Source organism: Lontra canadensis, unplaced genomic scaffold (genome assembly GCF_010015895.1).
Source record: "Lontra canadensis isolate GAN:19392208 unplaced genomic scaffold, GSC_riverotter_1.0 scaffold33, whole genome shotgun sequence".
Classification (NCBI taxonomy): Eukaryota; Metazoa; Chordata; class Mammalia; order Carnivora; family Mustelidae; genus Lontra; species Lontra canadensis.
The window spans coordinates 10714011-10733449 of NW_022631027.1; the positions used below are offsets into that span (position 1 = coordinate 10714011).

The window sequence follows — 19439 nt, forward strand, 5'->3', positions numbered from 1 at the left end:
TAGGACTATAACAGAGAAAATAATGCACTGGACAGTTGTTTATTTATTGTTTCATAGACTTTCATAATAATGTAATATAGAAACTCAATAATAATAAAATAAATCAGTTTGACTTAATGTTTAAAAAGATTCAGATCTTTATTTCTAATAAGGCCTTTTAGAATGAGTTACAAGAGTAAATTGTAGTCTTTTGTATTGTAATCCAAAGAGAATTAACTGAGCTCTGAAATATTATTATGTAACATATTTGTGAAATTTTTCTTAACAGCTCCAAATATTATTTTTAGCATTTATAGTCCTGACAATGTTATTCCTGAATTCTTGTCTGGTTGATAGGTGCTAGCAATTTGTGCAAATGTAGGCACCTTCCTCTCAATTAAGATAATGTGGATCGAAACAAGTTTCTTGAAATCCACATGGGAGAACAGACAACCTACATGGTAAAAAATCTGCAAACCTTATTATAGAAAGGAAAACAGGACTATTTAGAAAAGAAAAAGAAAAGGCTTGTTGATAGGACATGAGAGCTGTCTCCAAGTAACTGAAGAGCTGTCATGTGGAATTGTGGTTCAAATTAGAATCCTATAATTATTCATTCATCTAACAAGTATGTATTGCATCCTTCCTATCTGCCAGACATAGTTCTTGGCACTGGGCATACAGTAGTGAGCAAGAAAGACAACATCCCTCTTATATAAACCTTACTTTGAATGGTCAAAACAGAAAAATAAACAAGTAAACAAATACTGATCAAGAAAATGATAATTTCATACGGTGGTAAGTGCAGTGAAGAAAAAAATACAAAATCAACCAGGGAAACGTGGCATAGGAAGACTGAGTTTTGGGCAGTCAGCACAGACTTCTCTGATGAGGTAAGTTTTGATTTGAGAACTGAATGAGAAGCAAGAGCTCTAGGTTTAAAGATCTGAGGGCAGAGCACTCCAAACTGAGCAGACACTAGCAAAACGGCCTAAGAGAAGGAGGACACTGCCATGTTGGGGGAGTACAAAGAAGGCCAGTGTGGCTAAAGAAAATTGGCACAGAAGGAGATTGGCTTTGGACAATGGATAGACAGTGGATTTCTAGAAGGATTTTATTATTTTTTTTCTTTTTCAAGTTTTTATTAAATTTAGTTAGTTAACATACAGTGTAATATTCATTTCAGGTGTAGTATTTAATGATTCATCACTCCCAGAAGATCATAAATCAAGGGTCTCTCTCCATGACACTATATATAAAACAAAAAAAGAAATAAAATCATGGGTGCTGCTCTGCTTGAGAGGCAGGGAATAGAAAACCCTCAGTGCACTTGCTCAGTTGAACCCCAGTTCTCTGCCAAACACTGATGGAGTCAAACTGCCTTCAATTCAGACATAAAATAACAAGATTTGGAGAGGATAAATTAGAAAATATGACATACAGGAAAACATCTGGATTTGTATCAAATAGACCTTGGTTCAATCCTGGTGCCGAGGATGTCAGCTTTTGGATCGGAGGAGCAATTTCCATATTCCCAAATCCTGGTCTGGACTAGTGACTTGCTCTAACCAACAGAAGGAGGGTGGAAATTATATTGCGCAAATTCAGAGTCTCAGACTCATCATTTCCAATCTCGCATTTTTAGAATACGGCCACTTTGTGAACAAGCTCCATGCAGTCTCTTTGAAGATGAGACCATATGGAGATCTAGGCCCAGTTATGCCAGCTGAGGTCCGAAACACATGAATAAAGCCATCAAGCACCACCAGCCACCAAGTCTGTCAACTCACTGCAAATGCATGAGTAAGAACAACTAATGTCACATGGGTCAAAGTCAAGCCCACACAGCTGCACCCTGACCAAACTGCCAACCTATAGAACCAAGAGTAGATTACTTGTTGTTTTAAACTACTAAATTGTGCTTTGATATACAGCAAGAGACAAGTAATACAGAAATTGGTTATGTTTGCTAACATAACAAAATCTAAAACATGTGGCGTTGGCTTTCGAAATGAGAGGGGGGCAGAGACCTCTCTTGGAGAATCAAGAGTCAGCTGTTAGTAAAGGCTGGAAAAATGGTGAACAAACTGTTAGTGGAGGCTTGAAATGCAGTGTGAAAATTGTTATTGGAGACTGGGAAAGGGTGGCCTGTATTATGTAGTGACAGAACAATTGGCAAGAATATCTCTGGTGATAATTCAGAAGATGGAAAATGTACATAATGTATGTGTGGATCTGACTAAAGAAATATCTAGACAAAACACTGGAAGTGTCAGTTGAATGTTTCTACTCAAGAATAGTAAGGTACTGTAAGAGAGAAATTAGCTAAAAAAGGATATATTTAATTTGCTAAGCAAAGTTAGCAAAGCAAAAGGGCCCAGGACTTGCTGTGTTAGAAAGTAAAATTATTCTTAGTATTTTTTCTACCCTGAAAGGAAGAGATTTTCAAAGTAAGAAATGACCTTCGGGTAGAGATCACATCAAGAGTGTTGCTTTGTGATCCTTTGTTAAGATTTTAGAAAGATTTAAAGCAGGTCCTAGTTGATTCTCTCAGGTAGATAATATTGATTCTAAGAATCTTAAAAACATTGAGTCACAGCAGGAAGACATATCCAAAATGGATAAAAATCTGTCTCAAAAAGAATTATGAATGTGGCTTTAGGGTATGTAGTCAGCCCTTAATAGATTCAAAAAGTTTTTAAGAAAGTTTTCTGAAGACATGATTAAGAACTAGGACTACAGGGGGCAACTGAAATAAAGATAATAGGGGTTCTTAACTTTCCACGGCAACTAATAGGTTGAAAAAAATACTCAACTGCCAAGAATGGCCAACACTGGCCGTTTCTTAACTAAAACAGAACACAACTCAGAGGATAGAATAAGAGCCCTGAGAACTGAGGCAACAGTGGATAGGAAAAATGAATTATGGAACCATTACCAGGGAGCAGGATGGGGTCCTACTCAAGGAACACTGTCTTACCCCCCACAAGGCAAGAGAGATAATAAAGTGATGGAGAAAGAGACTCAGCAATCTGAGCAATTACAGTAACTCCAGTTGAGGTTCCATATGTATGAATGAGGCCATCTTGCCAGTACCTGGGCATCCCTCCAACTGACTGAAAATGCATGAATGAGTCCAAGTGATACCTTGTGAAGCAGAAGAACTGCCCATGTGAACTCAGTATGTGACTGTGAGCAAATAAATAATTGTTGTTCTAAGTCCTGGGCAATTGGTTTAACTTTCTCACTCTTTTATTTCATATGAAAAAATTCTTTTTAAATACTATCTTATCATTTCTGAAAAACATTTGGCAATGTCTACACTTTCTACGCACTTAGCAAACGGTAGTTAATTATGTGTATAATAATGATTATTCTAACAACAACAATGTATATTACTAAATAACTTGTGCAAGGTAGAACCTTAGAAGCAGCTTTGGACAGAGACTGGATTCTCCCAGGCGAAAGCTGTTTTCCCTAGACGTCACTGCCTCTCCACACTTGTCAGCCCTTCTCTCGGGTATATATTTACTTGGAAAAACAAAACAAAACAACAGAACAAAAAAGCCTACCATATTTAAAAAGCAACAATTCATTTATATTAATAAGCTAGATTAACTTATTCCATGGTGTCTCTGAGGGTAGAACTATAAAAGATGGATGGAACATTCAAGAAAGGCCAATTTGGGGTCAATAAAAAAAGATATTCCTAAAATAGGGTTATCCATAGCTATAAGAAGCTGCATTGCCTTAAAGATCTAGCATTTTTCTTGTTACTAAAAGCACTCCAAAACAAGTTACATTTACTCTGTCATAGCTATTGACACATAAGCTTAGATAGTTGGCCAGATGATTTTTATTTCCCTTCCTAAAATTGTGCAATTCATATTCTGTTTTCTCAAAAATTCTCTATATTTTAAAGACTCTCAAGTCTTAAAACACTACCCATGCATTTAAAAACTCCACTGACATTTTCATTTTCAGACATGTATAGATGCACCACAGAAAGCAACATGGGATATGAAAATTTTAAATTGGCCTTTTCTCCCTTGATTGAGATCAATACTCAGAACAGTCAATTTTTTATGTGTTAACTGTCTGTTCATATGACTGAAAAAAAAGGAACTCAATATGCTTTTGCCAAAAATCTATTTATTCATTTATTGACTCATTTATCCAACGAATATTTATGAAACATTTATCAAACTCTTTCTGTACACTAAGCATTGTGTTATGTGGTATAAGGTTGTATTTTATGGAAAAAGCCACTATCAATATTTGATTCCAAAGAAATAATGAAGAACCTTAAATATTTCTCAGTTTTCGGTTTTTGGCATTTTATGTTGAGAGAATCTGTCTATGTGCACCTCTTTGTCTAGTCATCTGATACTTATTAAAACAAAATATATGCAATCAAGATATTTTCTCACTAAAAATCAATCACAAGTTTATTCTAATATCTATACCATATACCTTATAAATGAAGTGAATCTTTGCTTACGTTTGAATCTGATTTGGAATAATAGTAAACACTTCTGAGTTTACCTATGTAGTGATAAAGATATATGCAACTTGCAGTCACAGATTACACATTTACAGCATATAATATGTAGATGCCTGAGAGAACAAAATTTATGATATAATTTCCAAAAATAAAATCTTTTTATCTATTTCCTCTCAGTGGACATTGGTCAGGAGGTTCTTTAATTTGCAGTCTAAATAATTTTTAATATTGCCAGTTAAACATAGCATCTCTCTGGTTTGTCATGATAGTTTAGCTTTAATTAAGCTTGACACTGATTTCTCTCCCATTTTTTAAAATTTTAAACACAATATATATTTATACGTAAAAATAATTTTAATTATATTTTCATTTCATGTTATGATGGTATTTTAAATATCATCTTTATAAAACATAAAGAGAATCTCGAGAAAGGCAATCTGTGTATTTTGGGACATTCCAGGGAAGACTGATTTGGGAAGGAAGAATATAGTTAATAAAAGCCCTCTTTGATGTTATTTAATACAAAAGCAAACACAGATCTTTTTATATTTGACATTAAAAATCTGATCATTTGCCTCCCTAAAGAAACCACATACAGCTTTTATACAGACTGCACAGTAAGGAATAATAATATTTCTGTTTACTGAGATATCAACTGGCATTTCAGTTTAAGTCAATGGTCTACCGTTGCTACAGCATATTAGACCTCAATCTGGCATCTACAAATGTCAAGAGTATAAAAAAAGTATAGGATGAAAATCAAAAGCATGTTCCCGAACTCCCAAAAAAATTAAAAAAAAGGGAAACAAAGTTCACCTAAACATATTTGCTGCAGAAATCAGTGCAATATTCAGCTGTCAATCTAGAAAAACAACAAGGGAGCCACCCTGTCAGTAGGACAGGATAATAAAATTTCCAGCAGATGTTCAGGCAGGGCTCTAATTTTTACTGAACTCCCTTGGTAAGCATTTAATTTCTTTATCATATGCAGTCTCGGCAAATTGTAGTTCATCAAAACTGTACTGTGAAATATTAATATTTCATATGATAACAAAACTCCATAGAATAACCTTTGTCTTATTAAGAGCATCCAAATTTCAAATGTCAAGATTCTGAATTTTAATACATTTTAAGTAGATTCTTGAATTGGCATAATAAATTATAATAAGGCTAATCTAAATTGGTATGCTATAATGTCACACAAATGTATAGTACATATAATATTGTAATAGATGTCTTTAGTAGGAGGCTGTGGGAAAATGTGTTTCTACCTACTGAGTTGTACGTTACATTTCATCAGTAAGAAAGCACAGACGCTCATAAAACAATTTCACATTCACAACAGGTTTAATCACTAATTAGGGACAACATAAGAAAACAAAACAAAACAAAAACCCTAGATCTCTATAAAGCAAATTGACTATTTTGCAAAAACATGTATGGGAAACAATTGTGTTTGAAAATGACATTATATAAGCCCAAGGTGGCATCATTATTTATGTCATTATAATCTGCAAAAATACATTTAAAATAGTCTTTGTACAAATATTGTGTTCTACCCACCATCAAAGCAAGTAACAGAGAGCTTCCTAAAGCCCCCAACATAATGTTTTATATGCCAAATTTAATTTGCATTTGTTCCTTACTCTCTCTTTGAACCAGCATCACAGACTTGTGAATTGATGATTAAATTCAAATTGGAGGTTTAGAAGGAAGTTAGCTTCCACATTTATTTTTGCTGGTGATCCTAATAAAGGCAACTGCTCCTAGGTTACTGAAAGAGACAGCATCACAAATCAATGCATGTCACCAACAGAGTAAAGACAAATGTCTCTGATTAATCAGAATTCAATTTTTTGCAAGCAAACAGCAAATTCAAAGCAAACACCTTTTTTCCTACAGTTCTTTACTTGTACCTGATTAGCCACCTATTTCTGTTTACATATAAAATTTTTAAAACAGAGTAACTATAATGTAGTCATTAGATGGTATCAGAGACTCAGTTTTTCTCAATGGATTAAACATTTGATTACAGCTTCCAAGTTATTCTTAAAGGATGAATTGAAACAAAGACAAATGTACTATCAATATTCTACAAAGCTGTAAACAATTGATTAATGATATTCTAAAGCTGCATCCAGTAAGTTCTGTTTATCTTTACACTTTATTTAACCAAAGTATTTGAAAAAGAACCTCTCTTTAGTTATTTAAACATAAAAACATTTACAAAATTTTTTATGCCCCCAGTTTTTCTAACTTTTGAGGATTCTCTAGATTTTCTTCATCACACTTACACATAGCATCTTGTAAAGCTGTCAGAATAAGACAACCGTAATGTTTTAGCCATACTAATGCTAGCTATTGATCCTAGTAAGAGGAGAAAGAAGGAGAGAATGTGCTTAATGGGGCATATTTGTTCTCTATTATTTTCTTTGCCTACAGATAAGGCTGATTTAAATAATGATACAGTTTTCTCAGTCGCTAGATTCACACATTCTTATACATTAATTATTACTAACTACCAGTTAGTTAGTACTAAATACACTGATAGATTTAGCATTTAAAATTTTATCAATAAAGGATCTAAGAATGTTAAATTCTGCTGTGCTTTTCTAATTCAAAACCATATAAGGATGCAACCTTCTATTGTATATTTAATACTACTTTAAAAACATGAATTTATATGTTTTGTGTCCCCTAAAGAATCAGTCTCAACCGTAATACGTACTTTATTTTCTACTGAGTATGTCCACTTATGGTGTGAGTACAAAGTCATCATGCCAAATTAAACTCAGGTATATGTACTTTGAAAATCTTTCTATATTTAAAAATTCAAGAAGAATCTTATTACCAGCACAAATGAGGTACACTGAGTGATTCTTTTTGACCTGACCTGGGTCCCAGGATTATGTACAAACCAAATTCATAGTCTCTCCAACCTTCAGTTCGGGCAGATGTCCTCATCCACACACACCCAGAAATCACAAAATAATTAGCGCCAAAATAAAAAATCATGAGTTTGTGATTATCACATGAAATAGACATTTTTGTAATATATATATTTTTGATGCTTCCTAGATAAAACAAAATGGGAAATTCATGGACTTCCATGGGGCAGAAAGATTGGTAAGAAAAAAAAAATGAGCCTGGACTAATAGGTATTGTCCTGTAGTTGAGTAACTATTATTTCTTGGTCAGAAAAATCATGCCATCATAATATCTCTGCTCTAATTAAAATGCATGATAGACATTTAAACATGACTTCATAAATGTTTTCTTACCTTATCAAGAGAGAAAGTTTTGGTCAGGGCAAAACCCCATCCAGCTTCAAAAGCTCTTCGAATCATTGATGTACTGGTGGCTGGAGTTGCACTAGCAAGACCAAAAGGATTTATAAACTTCAGTCCAGCCATTTCCACACTGATGTCCACCAGATCAATAGGAGTGTAAAAGAGGGGCAGTTCAGGTTTGGCAGAAACCGAAGCTCCGTATTGCGACTGCAAAAAACAAACAGTCAATAACTGTTCTTGCATCAGATCTGATTTTTCCATATAACCTTTGACAAAAATCACTTCAACACACCATTTGAATTAACATAGATTACATCGGTATGTTTACAATGATGAAAACTGGCAAAAAAAAAATCAGTTAGCAGTCACCCAAATTCATATAATACTATCTTTTTCTAATTTAAAAGGCAGTATAGAGAGTATTAACAGAAATAAAATCAATTAAATAAGCAAACAAAAAACTCTATTTAAAACATACGGAGATTCAAACACAAAAGGGAAAAAGTTCAGAATTTATCTCCCTGGTCCCATAAACCAGCCCTTTTGTACTTAATTTTTGGAAGATGTCTTTAGTGCTCAGAAATATGGGCAACAGCAAGTCAGGAGGCCCAAATTCAATTTCCAGTAGTCTCACTTCTGTTTATGAGATTTTAGGAAAGCCACCTAATATGTCCGTGTCTTTTTCTCCTCGACCATTTTCAGTACAGCAGCAGGAATGCTGGGTGCCTAATTTCCAACCTCCCAGGAGTATTGGAAAAGGCAGGAGATCATAAGCCACAGGAAGACATCTAATTTGGAAAGTGGGGAATGTACTCATGTGCAGGAGGAGAGTTTCTTTTTTAGAACCCAAACCGTTACCAAAACAGTCAACGTCTTTACCTCTCAAAACTGGGAAATTACCTTTGTTAAAGGAACACTTTATAACGTTATTTTGCATTACGAAAACACTTATGCAAAGTGCATGGCACACTGAAGAGGGTAGGTACTTGCTAAATGTCTCTTCCTGACTGGGGAGGTTATTAACGATCTCATCAGGACTTTGGTTTATAAAGTGTCTCTGTCTCTTTCCTTTTCCCTCCTTCCCTTTCTCTCTGTTTATCTCTGAAAGACAAATAATACTGGCAAATATAAAAAAGGATGAATTTTCCAAGCCAAACTGAATGGATAGGGCTAGTTAATTCCAAAGTAAGAACTCCTTTCCCTTGTGAACCATCACTCAAAGAAAAAGTTGTTTGAGCATAACTTTAATTTTACAGGAGTGTGTCTTATGCAGATAAAAATTGCCATGACTTGCATACAAATTATTTCCGGACTTCCACCATTTATAATGCAAAGTAAAGTTCACTTAATATGTAAAAAGGCATCAAACTTGCCAATTGAAAGACTAACATGTTTCTTGCACCTACAAAGAGGTGCCTGATCACATCAAAGCTACAACTACAGCAGGCATCTTCTGCCAGGAATATTCTGGGTTTCCAGGCACATTTCTGAATATCGGTCAGTCCTGTTGTGAATACAACTTCTCCTTTCCTCATGTGGAATTGTAATACTATTAAAAAGATTAGCAAAGACAAAAGGTATAATGTATAATATAGGGAATATGTTAATTTGATCTCTGTGTGTGTGTCTCTGTGTGTGTGTATGTGTTTGTGTGAATTTGTACAGGGGTACATGAGGGGAAATACACCTTTGATGTGATTTTTCTCAGCGTGTAATCATGGTTTAAATTAATCAGGCAAATTTAGGTTAGACTAAGGAAGACTTTCCAGACAGTACGGACTGGTCAACACTGGGAAAAAATCAAGATGTACTTTTCGTATATGAGGAATCTTAGATATTTCAGGCAAGTTTGTGTCTGATGCTAATAGCAGATATTCACATGGTTCCATATTCTTATTTAGGTGAGATGAATGACACTACTAGTTTTCTTCTCTTTCAAAGGATTTGTACTGAAATATCTAATCTCTCAATCTTACAGATGAATTTATTATAATCTTAGCTGTATGGCATCAGGCAACAGCCCAAGGAGGCAGATAGAGATGTACAGTTCAACATGCATTTCTTAACTTACATAGTTTAAAATAAATAAGGCAATGCCCTGAAATTCTTAAGACGGTTGCTGCCTTAATACTAAAAAGGGAATGACGTGGACAAACTTCGCAAGATTTTCCTTAAGGGTCAAAACAAAAATATAAAACAAACAAGCCAAAGCAAATAACTAACAAAAAGTAAACACACATATAAAACTCTTTTAAATGAGAAGTACAGCTTCTTATAAAATATGTATTTCTTTTATTGACAAAAATACTATTGATGTGTATGCATATATGATATAATCTAAAATATTTACTTGTAATAGGCAGTTGTTCTTCCTAGTGACCAGACAAGGCTTTTGTTTTGTTTTGTTTCGTCTTTGAGACTTTTTACCACAGTGTGGTGCTACAGCAACCCAGTCTGTCCAACCTGGTAATTTACTCATGCCCAATGTATGCCTCCTTTTCTGAAGTTTAAAAGCCTGTTCCCCTCTGTACCCTTGCTCAAACAACTTCAGAATTTCAAATTTCAGCTCCCACCATGAGGCTAATTCCTCCCAAATCCCATTCATAACCTTCAAACTCAGATTTCCAAGAGACTTCAAGACCTTTGGATATGGATGCTTTGCTGTTAATTCAAACTCAACTGCTTCAAAGTGTATCTCATATTCTCTTCTAAAGAATATGTCATCCAGATTTTCAGTTTCACACAATACTATTTTTCCAATCATCCACTAGTGTTAGTAAATAACAGTTGTCAGAAACAGCCTAGATTATGTTAACTATACTGGTATTAAAATAAAAAACTTAATTTAAAAAAAAAAGAAAGAAGGGAACAACCTAGATGTTGAGCAATGAAAATTAGTTCCCCAATAATACCACTGTAAAAAGGAATGTTACACTGGCATCAGACTTATACAGAAACTGAACAAGAAAAAAAAATATACTGACATGAAAGAGTGTTGATCCTGTACTAAGTGAAAAAATAGTGGGTTAACATTATTTGTAAGTCCAAAAGTTTTCAGTAAAAAATAAGGAAGTAAATAAATATTTAATATATATATTTATTACAATAGTATATGTTATGTCTGTTGCTATACATTTCTGTTTACCATCTGTCATAAAGAGTAAATATCAATATGTAACTAGTCTCATCTGAACTACGTGGGACTGGGATGACCTTTAATTTCTAGATTTTTGCTCATTTTACCTTTTAAACTTTCAATAGTGAACATAAATTAATTTATATGAAACAAATAGAATCAAAGGTATACTAAAATAGTTCTATAAAAGAATCAATGAAAAACCAGTAAGTGAAGATTGAGGTAAATAGACGCTTTTTAGCTTCCTTCACAGATTGCCCCAAACCAATCCTTTCAGTTATATTTAATATTACACGTAAACTTAAAAACATTTAGAACTAGAACAATCAAAGAGATAATCAACCTTAAAAGCTTTATTTTATAAAGAGAAAACTAAGGGTAAAGGAGGTTAAGTGAGTACCTGTAAGTTATTCAGCTAGTGGCAGATCCAGAATAAAGTGTGTATTTTTTCTATTTTCTTGGTCAGTTTTCCTCCCACCACCTTAAGCCATCTCTCAGAAATCAAATGTTTCAGTCCTTCTTCCTCAAAAATACTCTGTGCCATCTTGCCTCTGTACCTTTTCCCATCTCATCTCTCTTCTCCACCTACTCTAAAATTTCCCAATCTGAAGCACTCCCTGGCCACTATAGATAAATAATTTTATCTTGACTACTCCTAGGGCATAAAAAATAACATTATTTCAATTCACTGATTACACTGAAAATATCTGGTTATATGCTTAATTACTAATATGCTAAAACTTATCCACATCTTCAGGAAGCCAAATTCAAATTTGTTTTCATGGCATATACTGGCTGCTTGCATAATGTGGGGCCCATGAACTCAGACACAATTCTTAACATTCATATAAAACTATTTTTGTTCACATATTTATTGAGAACTTGAGGTTACAGAGATGAACAAAACAGAAAGGTCTCTGGAGCTCACAAACAGAAGAATGCAAATAAAGCTACCAACCAACCAACGACACACAGAATTAAAACCAAGGCTAGTTCTTCACACTGCTCCATGTCTCCATGAATTATTTTATGTATTTCCACTGGCCTAACATATAACCCAAGTCTTTCTTCACCCATCAAATGACTATTCATCTTTCCAAACTCAGTTCTTTTACCCAAGTATATGCTTCCTGGGGCATTTCCTTAATGCATTCCATTCCCTTGTCTAACATATCTTACTGTCTTCTCTGCTACGTTGCAATTTAAAATATGCCTGTACCTCAGTAGTCATCAAACTGGGCTGTGCATGTTGATTTTCTCTTCAAAAAAACATAAGCTTCTTGAGGGCAGTGATTGTATCTTATTAAAATCAGTAAGTGAGGGGTGCCTGGGTGGCTCAGTGGGTTACAGACTCTGCCTTTGGCTCAGGTCATGATCCCAGGGTCCTGGGATGGAGCCCCAAGTCGGGCTCTCTGCTCAGCAGGGAGCCTGCTTTCCCCTCCCTCTCTCTGTGCCTGCCTCTCTGTCTGCTTGTGATCTCTGTCTGTCAAATAAATAAATAAAATCTTAAAAAAAAAAAATTAAGGGGCACCTGGGTGGCTCAGTTGTTGAGCATCTGCCCTGGGCTCAGGTCATGATCCCAGGACCCTGGGATCAAGCCCCACATTGGGCTCCCTGCTTCACGGGAAGCCTGCTTCTACCTTTCCCTCTCTTACTCCCCTGCTTGTGTTCCCTCTCTCACTGTCTCTCTCTCTCTCTGCCAAATAAATAAAATCTTTAAAAAAAAAAAATTTAAAAAAACTCAGTAAGTGAAAAAAATCAGTATCTCCATTAGAGTTAGAAATATATGTAATAATGTTTGTATTATGTACTATATATACACATATATACACATATACATGTATATAAAATACCCTTAAAGGCAACTCTGCCCTCTTAGAGACAAAGGTAAATAAAATCACTTTTCCACATGGCAACTTCAGATATGTTTTAAATAACTATTATATTCTTTCCAAATCTCCTTTTTTCCCAGGGTTTTTGACACTTTAATTGTCCTTTGTTGAATATCTCATTTGCCTTTTATGTTCTGAAAGTGAGAACTGTCCTAACATAGTTGAAAGGGTTAAATGCAAGAACTCGAATTTATGTGATTTCCTCCATCCTTTCCCTTTCTAAAACAGGGACTATCTTATAAACTGGACATTACAATGGTTTCTTTGGTTTTTCAAAATATACTTAATGGAAATGCCAAAGGAACAAAACCTATAGAATTAAAAGAGGGTAAAGTGATAAAGAATTGAGAGGAAGACAGAGAGGGGGAGGTAAAAATAGAGATTAAGGAAAAGTGAGATGTCGAGCAGATTTTTACAGCGTAAGGGTAAAAAGTGACATTTCTTCTACAGAAGCCATTGTCAGACATTAAGAGACATTGTAAATGAGAGAGATGTCTAAAGATGACTTTTTAGTAAGTTTGCTTTTTCCCTCTCAGAATTTTTTAAGGGGAGATTTGAGTGAAGATTTTAGTCACTTAAAATTCCACATAAAAAAATTATCTGCATGGCATGCATAAACCATGAGAGGTCCCAAATTTATATGGGTTACACTTAGATTTTCTCATTTCATTTCCACCTACAAAATCCTTCAAGGTTCTTCACTACCTGCAGAATATAGTACCAGCTCCTTAGCATTCATTATATAACTGCAGCTGTAATCTGGGCTCTTCCCACTCCCCACACTTTCTAGTCTCCTCTTTTAGCCTTTCTTATCTCATCTACTTCTACTCCCTCACAACATTTTATGCTTCCATTTATTAAACTACTCATAATTTCTCAAACAAAACAGTATCATTAATGTACCTATGCATTTTGACTTTTTTTTTTTTTTTTCTTCTAAAATGTCCTTTCCTGCCTGGCTTTTCTGCTTTGAATGCTGCAACCAATCTTCAAGAGTCAGTCCTGTTGTCATCTTCGCTATGAAACTTGCCTGGCTATCCACAAACAAAGTTGTTCTCTTATCATACTCTGTACTTGTTTGTTTCCATATATGTGTCTCCTCCTAATTTAATTTAAGCACCTAGCATAAGACATGGCAGAAAGATGCTCAAAATATTAGTTGAATCCATCAGACTAGTGACATTTACTTAGTCTTTTCTACATTACTCCCCCAGTAAGATGATAATCAACTTACATGAAATTATCATCAAATGTTTTCCAGATATATATTCAATTATTCTATGATTCTAGAGTAACTTTCAGCTCTTACCATTGGAAGACTGTTGAATTTAGCAAAGGCACTAAAAAGAATTATTTAATGCAATGGTAAATAACTACACCAGGCAATTAAGTTAATAATATAAATGTATACGTTCTATATCAGGCACAGAAAGTGACATAAACATTTACTGACCTCACAATTTTGCCAAGATCTAGTTGAAAATGAAACATTTTTCTGCCCCACATGATTTTTAACTTCCAGCTTAGACGGGATTTGACTGCAAGCAATAGAAACTAGCCTCAGGCGGCTGTTAAGAGCAAGGGTACAGAAGCATCTCGTGAAACTCAGGAAGGCAACTAACCCTCATGGAAAGCCATATAATCTGTCTCTCCCTCTCTGTACTCTTCTACATGCTTCTAGTTTAGTCTTCCATCTCTGCCAACTGGCTTCCTCTGATTCTTTATGCAGAATGGTTGCTATTCTATAGGTCTAGCCCAGTCACTTCTAACTCTACATATTAAAAACATTAGAAGAGTTTTTAAAATTCTGATGTCTTGGTTAGAAAGACTCCGCACTAATTACATCAGAATTGCTTGGAGTACGGCTCAAGGAATAGTAGTTTTTGAACACACTTCAAGGAATTGAACTGTGAATCCAAGGCTGAAAACTGTTTCTTTAGCCATGCCAAAGATCCCCTTAATTCCCAATTCTCAAGTGAGAAATTCAGGTTTGGTCATGATTACATGACATGTCTACTTTATTAAAATAAATGGCTACCAAGGGCCTGTTCAAGAGAATAAACTATTATTATAAGGTGGGCAAATACTCTACAAAGTGCCCATATGGGGACTTTTATTTGCTTATAAAGTCACGATTCTGACAGCCATCATTATATTGTCCAAATATTGAGGCCTACTATAAAAACAGGATACTTAGTTTATTCTCAGAATCAATAAGATACTTGTCTACTTGTAAAGAATACTTATGTCAGACCCAGTGAGAAGTATTTTGTACTTACTCTCTCCTTATAATCACAACTCTTCAAATTAGGCATTATTCTCTTACTGAAAATGAGGGAAGTGATGTTCAAAGAAAGTAAACAACTTCTTCAAGGATAAGAAGCCAATAAGTAATAGAGTGAAACTTGAATTCAAAGCTTACACAGCCTACATTATACCAAATTCCTCTTATTTACATAAACAATATTCTTCTTTTTTTTAATTTTATTTTTATTTAAAAAAAAATTTTTTTTTAATTTATTTGACTGAGATCACAGGTAGGCAGAGAGGCAGGCAGAGAGAGAGGAAGGAAAGCAGGCTCCTTGCTGAGCAGAGAGCCCGATGTGGGGCTCGATCCCAGGACCCTGGGATCATGACCTGAGCCGAAAGCATAGGCTTTAACCCACTGAGCCATCCAGGGGCCCCAAACAATATTCTTCTGAAGCACTAATGTTCTCAAAATTGGAAACTGATCTGAAAATTATTCACAATGGTTTGATTGAACAAACACAACACATGTACACACACAAGGAAAAATCTATTGTCATAAATAAAAAGTATATTCCATTCAGATATTGATAAGATAATCAAGTATGCTGCCTTTCATTTCAGAATGGAAATAAAAACAAATATAATCTTAAAGTATAATGGTCTCTTATTTTATTATTACATTATTACTCTTCATCACTGGTAGTCTCCTACTATACCTGGCTGGGTCATGAAATTACACACAGAGAAATTTGCATGTATAATGGTTATGTTGTTGAGGAAAAGAAAATCACATCGTAATTATGTATCCCAATTGCATTTTTCCCTAATTTGTTTTACTAGAATTAAAATTAAAAAACAAAAAAAAAAGCTTTGTTAAAAGCAAGACTATTGGTAGTGTTATATTTGATTGAAGAAGAGAAAATAACTACCACTATGTTCCATCCAATTTAAAATCATCAAACAGCTTACTCGTTTTATTTATATTTCATTGTGATATGACTACAATGGTCCCTATCTTAAGGTACAGCTGCTCTAGAATCATCTATTCTGAGATTATTTTAAGGCAAAGAATAAATAACATTGTATAGCTACTTAGGACTAGATTAATTCATAGGCTGGTTTTATGCATTAATTAACTCCAGGTCAGTTACTTTGCCCTTTGAAGAAATATCTATTGAGGAGAAAAACTTGCAAAGCAGAAATTAATTTGGATTAGCTGCTTCCATGGTGGAAAGGCCTAGGTAGAGTGATTACAATTATGACATAAAATCAGATTTCATTTCTCAATTTTGAGAAATTACTATTTGTAATGAAAATTTTAGAAAAGATATGAGGTTACAGAAAAGTTTCTAAAAATAATAATCCCATTTTGTTCACTTCTTTAAAAGGATTATAGTCATATTGCTCTTGATAAGATATCTGTAACCTGAGTGCAGAATTAGGCTACAAAATTAAACATTAACTCAAATCCATGTGATCTTTTTCTTCATCTAAACTTTATCTCCACCCCCAACTACCAGCTCTTAAGCAACCTAAAGTAGTGTCATACAAAAATTCCTTCACTTCAGCAAAAAAACTATTTCTCCCCCAGTTTTCTCCACTTACTTTATGACACTACCATTCATTCATCTTAAGCCAAAAATCTGTGTATTATTCTTGATACTTCTTTTCTTTCATTCCCCATTTTTCTTCCACCAGCACATCTAATGGCTCTTATCTTCAAAATATATGAATCCATATACTTCTGTCTATACTCATTCCCATCATTATCTCATTGGGATTATTTCTTACTGTTTTTTTTCCATTTTCCTTGCCTCCTGCTAGGATCTACTCTTTACTTTGCACCAGAGCCTTTTAAAAACACAAATTTGATTTTTAAAAACTTTTCATTCATTTCTCATTGCATTTTGTTAACATTCAAACTATTTTTTTTTAAAGATCTTATTTATTTATTTGACAGACAGAGATCACAAGTAGGCAGAGAGGCAGGCAGAGAGAGAGGGGAGGGGTAAGCAGGCTCCCTGCTGAGCAGAGAGCCCAATGCTGGGCTCCATTCCAGCACCCTGGGCTCATGACCTGAGCTGAAGGCAGAGGCTTTAACCCACTGAGCCACCCAGGCACCCCATTAGTATTCAAACTATTATAGCCTACAAGATCATTCAGGAACTGGTCCTGTCCCCCTATCCAAATTGACCTTATGCCACTGTCAATGTTAATGCACCTATCAGTCACATATGACATCCACTAAACTCTATCTTTCCATGGGTGTTTGCAGTTGCTATTTTCTCTTCTTGGCATGCTCCTTTTTTTATTCTTCTAATTCCATTTATTTGGTTGTCATTTTTTTTGGTCATTATTTTGTCATTTTATTTGGTTGTCATCCTGTTTCTAACTCCTAAAACCCTCGGAATTTCCCCAGTGATGAGAGCAATGAAGGTGTCTTTTTTATGTTAATAGATGAAAGCATCTAAGGATGGGGGCCAGTTGCCAGGAAAATCCACCACATTGTTCTAGGGTTGGAACTTTCTGTCCCATCCCTTTGACCCCCTGACCTCTAGGGATTTGATAGGGTCTGGAGGTTGAATCAAGATTTAATCAATCGTGACTATGTAATAAAGCCTCCGTAAAACAAAAACAAAAACAAACAAAGGAACAACAACAAAGGACAGGGTTCAGAGTACTTCCAGGTTGGTATACAGGTGGAGATAGGGGAGAAAGGTGCACCTGGAGAGGGCATGGAAGCTCTGCACCCTTTCTCCATACTTGTCCTATGCATCTCTTCCACCCAGCTGCTCCTGAATTATATCCTTTTATAATAAACCAGTGAGCTAGTTAAGTACAATGTTTCTCCGAATTCTGTGAGCCTTTCTAGCAAAACTAAACCCAAGGAGGCAGTCATAGGAACCACTGATCTATAGCCAGTTGGTCAGAAGTACAGGTAACAACCTGGACTTAGGATTGGCATCCTGTGTTGGAAGGGGTCATTGGAATCTTCAGCCTACAGCTTGTTGGTTAAAAACACAGGTGGTAACTTGGGCTTGTGACTGGCATGTGAAGTGGCAGGGGAAGGCAGAAGGTAGGACAGTCTACAGAACTGTGGTTACCTGTGGGATCCTATTTCAAGGAACATAGTGTTGGAATTGAGTTAAATTGTAGAATACCCAACTGGTGTCCCAAGTATTGCTTTGTGGCATGGGGAACTCATGTCACATATTTTGCAGTTGGGTCCAGGAACCCAAAATAGTGTGTTTTCAAGTGGCTTCTCCTCAGAAACAGAATGCAGACTATATGTGGGTTGGGCAGTAGTGTGGCTAGAGGGACACAAGTTTCCATTTGGTGCCCAAGGAGGCTTCGTTAATAAAATAAGATCTGAGCAGATGTGAGAAGGATGTGAGCAGAGTCATGCATATAGCAACTTTGGTATACACTCTGACTTTGAAATGAATGGTTCAATTTATCAACTGAGTTACTGCAGTAACATTGTTTCTTTTACCTTCTACTAATTATAGTATCATTCATTAAGAAAATATCACATAGACTATTACACAGAGGCCCCATGTCATAAAACCCAAAGGGTTTGGTAAAAGGATAAACTAGTGAATTAACTTTAAGAAGTGGTTTGTAAGTTAGCAAAGCCCCCCCACCCCACAAATCATGAATAACATGTTGACAAATTTTCAAAAGTGTCAATCAATAAGGTAACGATTGCCATATTCACAGACCTGGGGCCAAAGGTGGTGACACTGCTGACAAGATGTCAATGACTACTGTAAGAAAAACCTGGTGACCAGCACAGGGTGGTGCTGACAGCAAATCCATGTAGCACAAAGAAGCCAGCATGATCAAGGTGAGAGTGACGAAGGTAAATAAAAGAAGCTGACATCTAAGAAAGGTGACAACGGCACTGTTAAATATTAAGACTTGGAATAAAAAGCTCAAAATTGTAAGTCAACAACCTACCAGGCAATACTGCTTTTGTGTTAACCTATTAACCCTTGTATTTCTGGGAGGGAAAGTCGCTAAAATAGGCTAAGGTAAGGATGGGACGCAGGGAAAAACTAATACAGTCACTCAGATGTTATTTTTGGACCCAAAACAGGTCAGTTAGGCCACTTTGAAACTCTTTTGTCTCACCGTTAAAACACCTATTGTAAAGGATGGCAGTGAGGATCACAGGAGAGAAATTATAATGCCTGGGTATGCTCATTTTTATCCACTCTTTCCATGATAACTGTACCCAACCAACTGTTTGAGCCATGTGAATTTGTATGGTCTGCTTCATGTGCCCCATAATTTAAAACATTTCTTCAGTACATTCAATTTTTCAGTCATAGTATCAAGTGCCTGCCACACGGTAGGCATTTTATTGGTCAACCACCTACTATCAG

The 19439-nt window shown here is 35.3% G+C and overlaps 1 protein-coding gene across 2 annotated transcripts in view; it reads right to left on the reverse strand.

The window, feature by feature from the left end:
* Positions 1–19439, reverse strand: part of DPYD (dihydropyrimidine dehydrogenase) — an 829985-nt gene that overhangs the window by 402423 nt on the left and 408123 nt on the right. The window contains exons 13-14 of one of the 2 annotated variants that reach the window (XM_032867195.1): positions 7765–7980; positions 6239–6257 (exon numbers count right to left, since the gene is read on the reverse strand). In XM_032867195.1, the coding sequence (XP_032723086.1) occupies positions 6255–6257; positions 7765–7980 (219 nt within the window). In that variant the 3' untranslated portion in view covers positions 6239–6254. Of the gene's footprint in view, positions 1–6238; positions 6258–7764; positions 7981–19439 lie in introns of those variants that run through there. The other variant, XM_032867196.1, reaches the window with a different exon arrangement.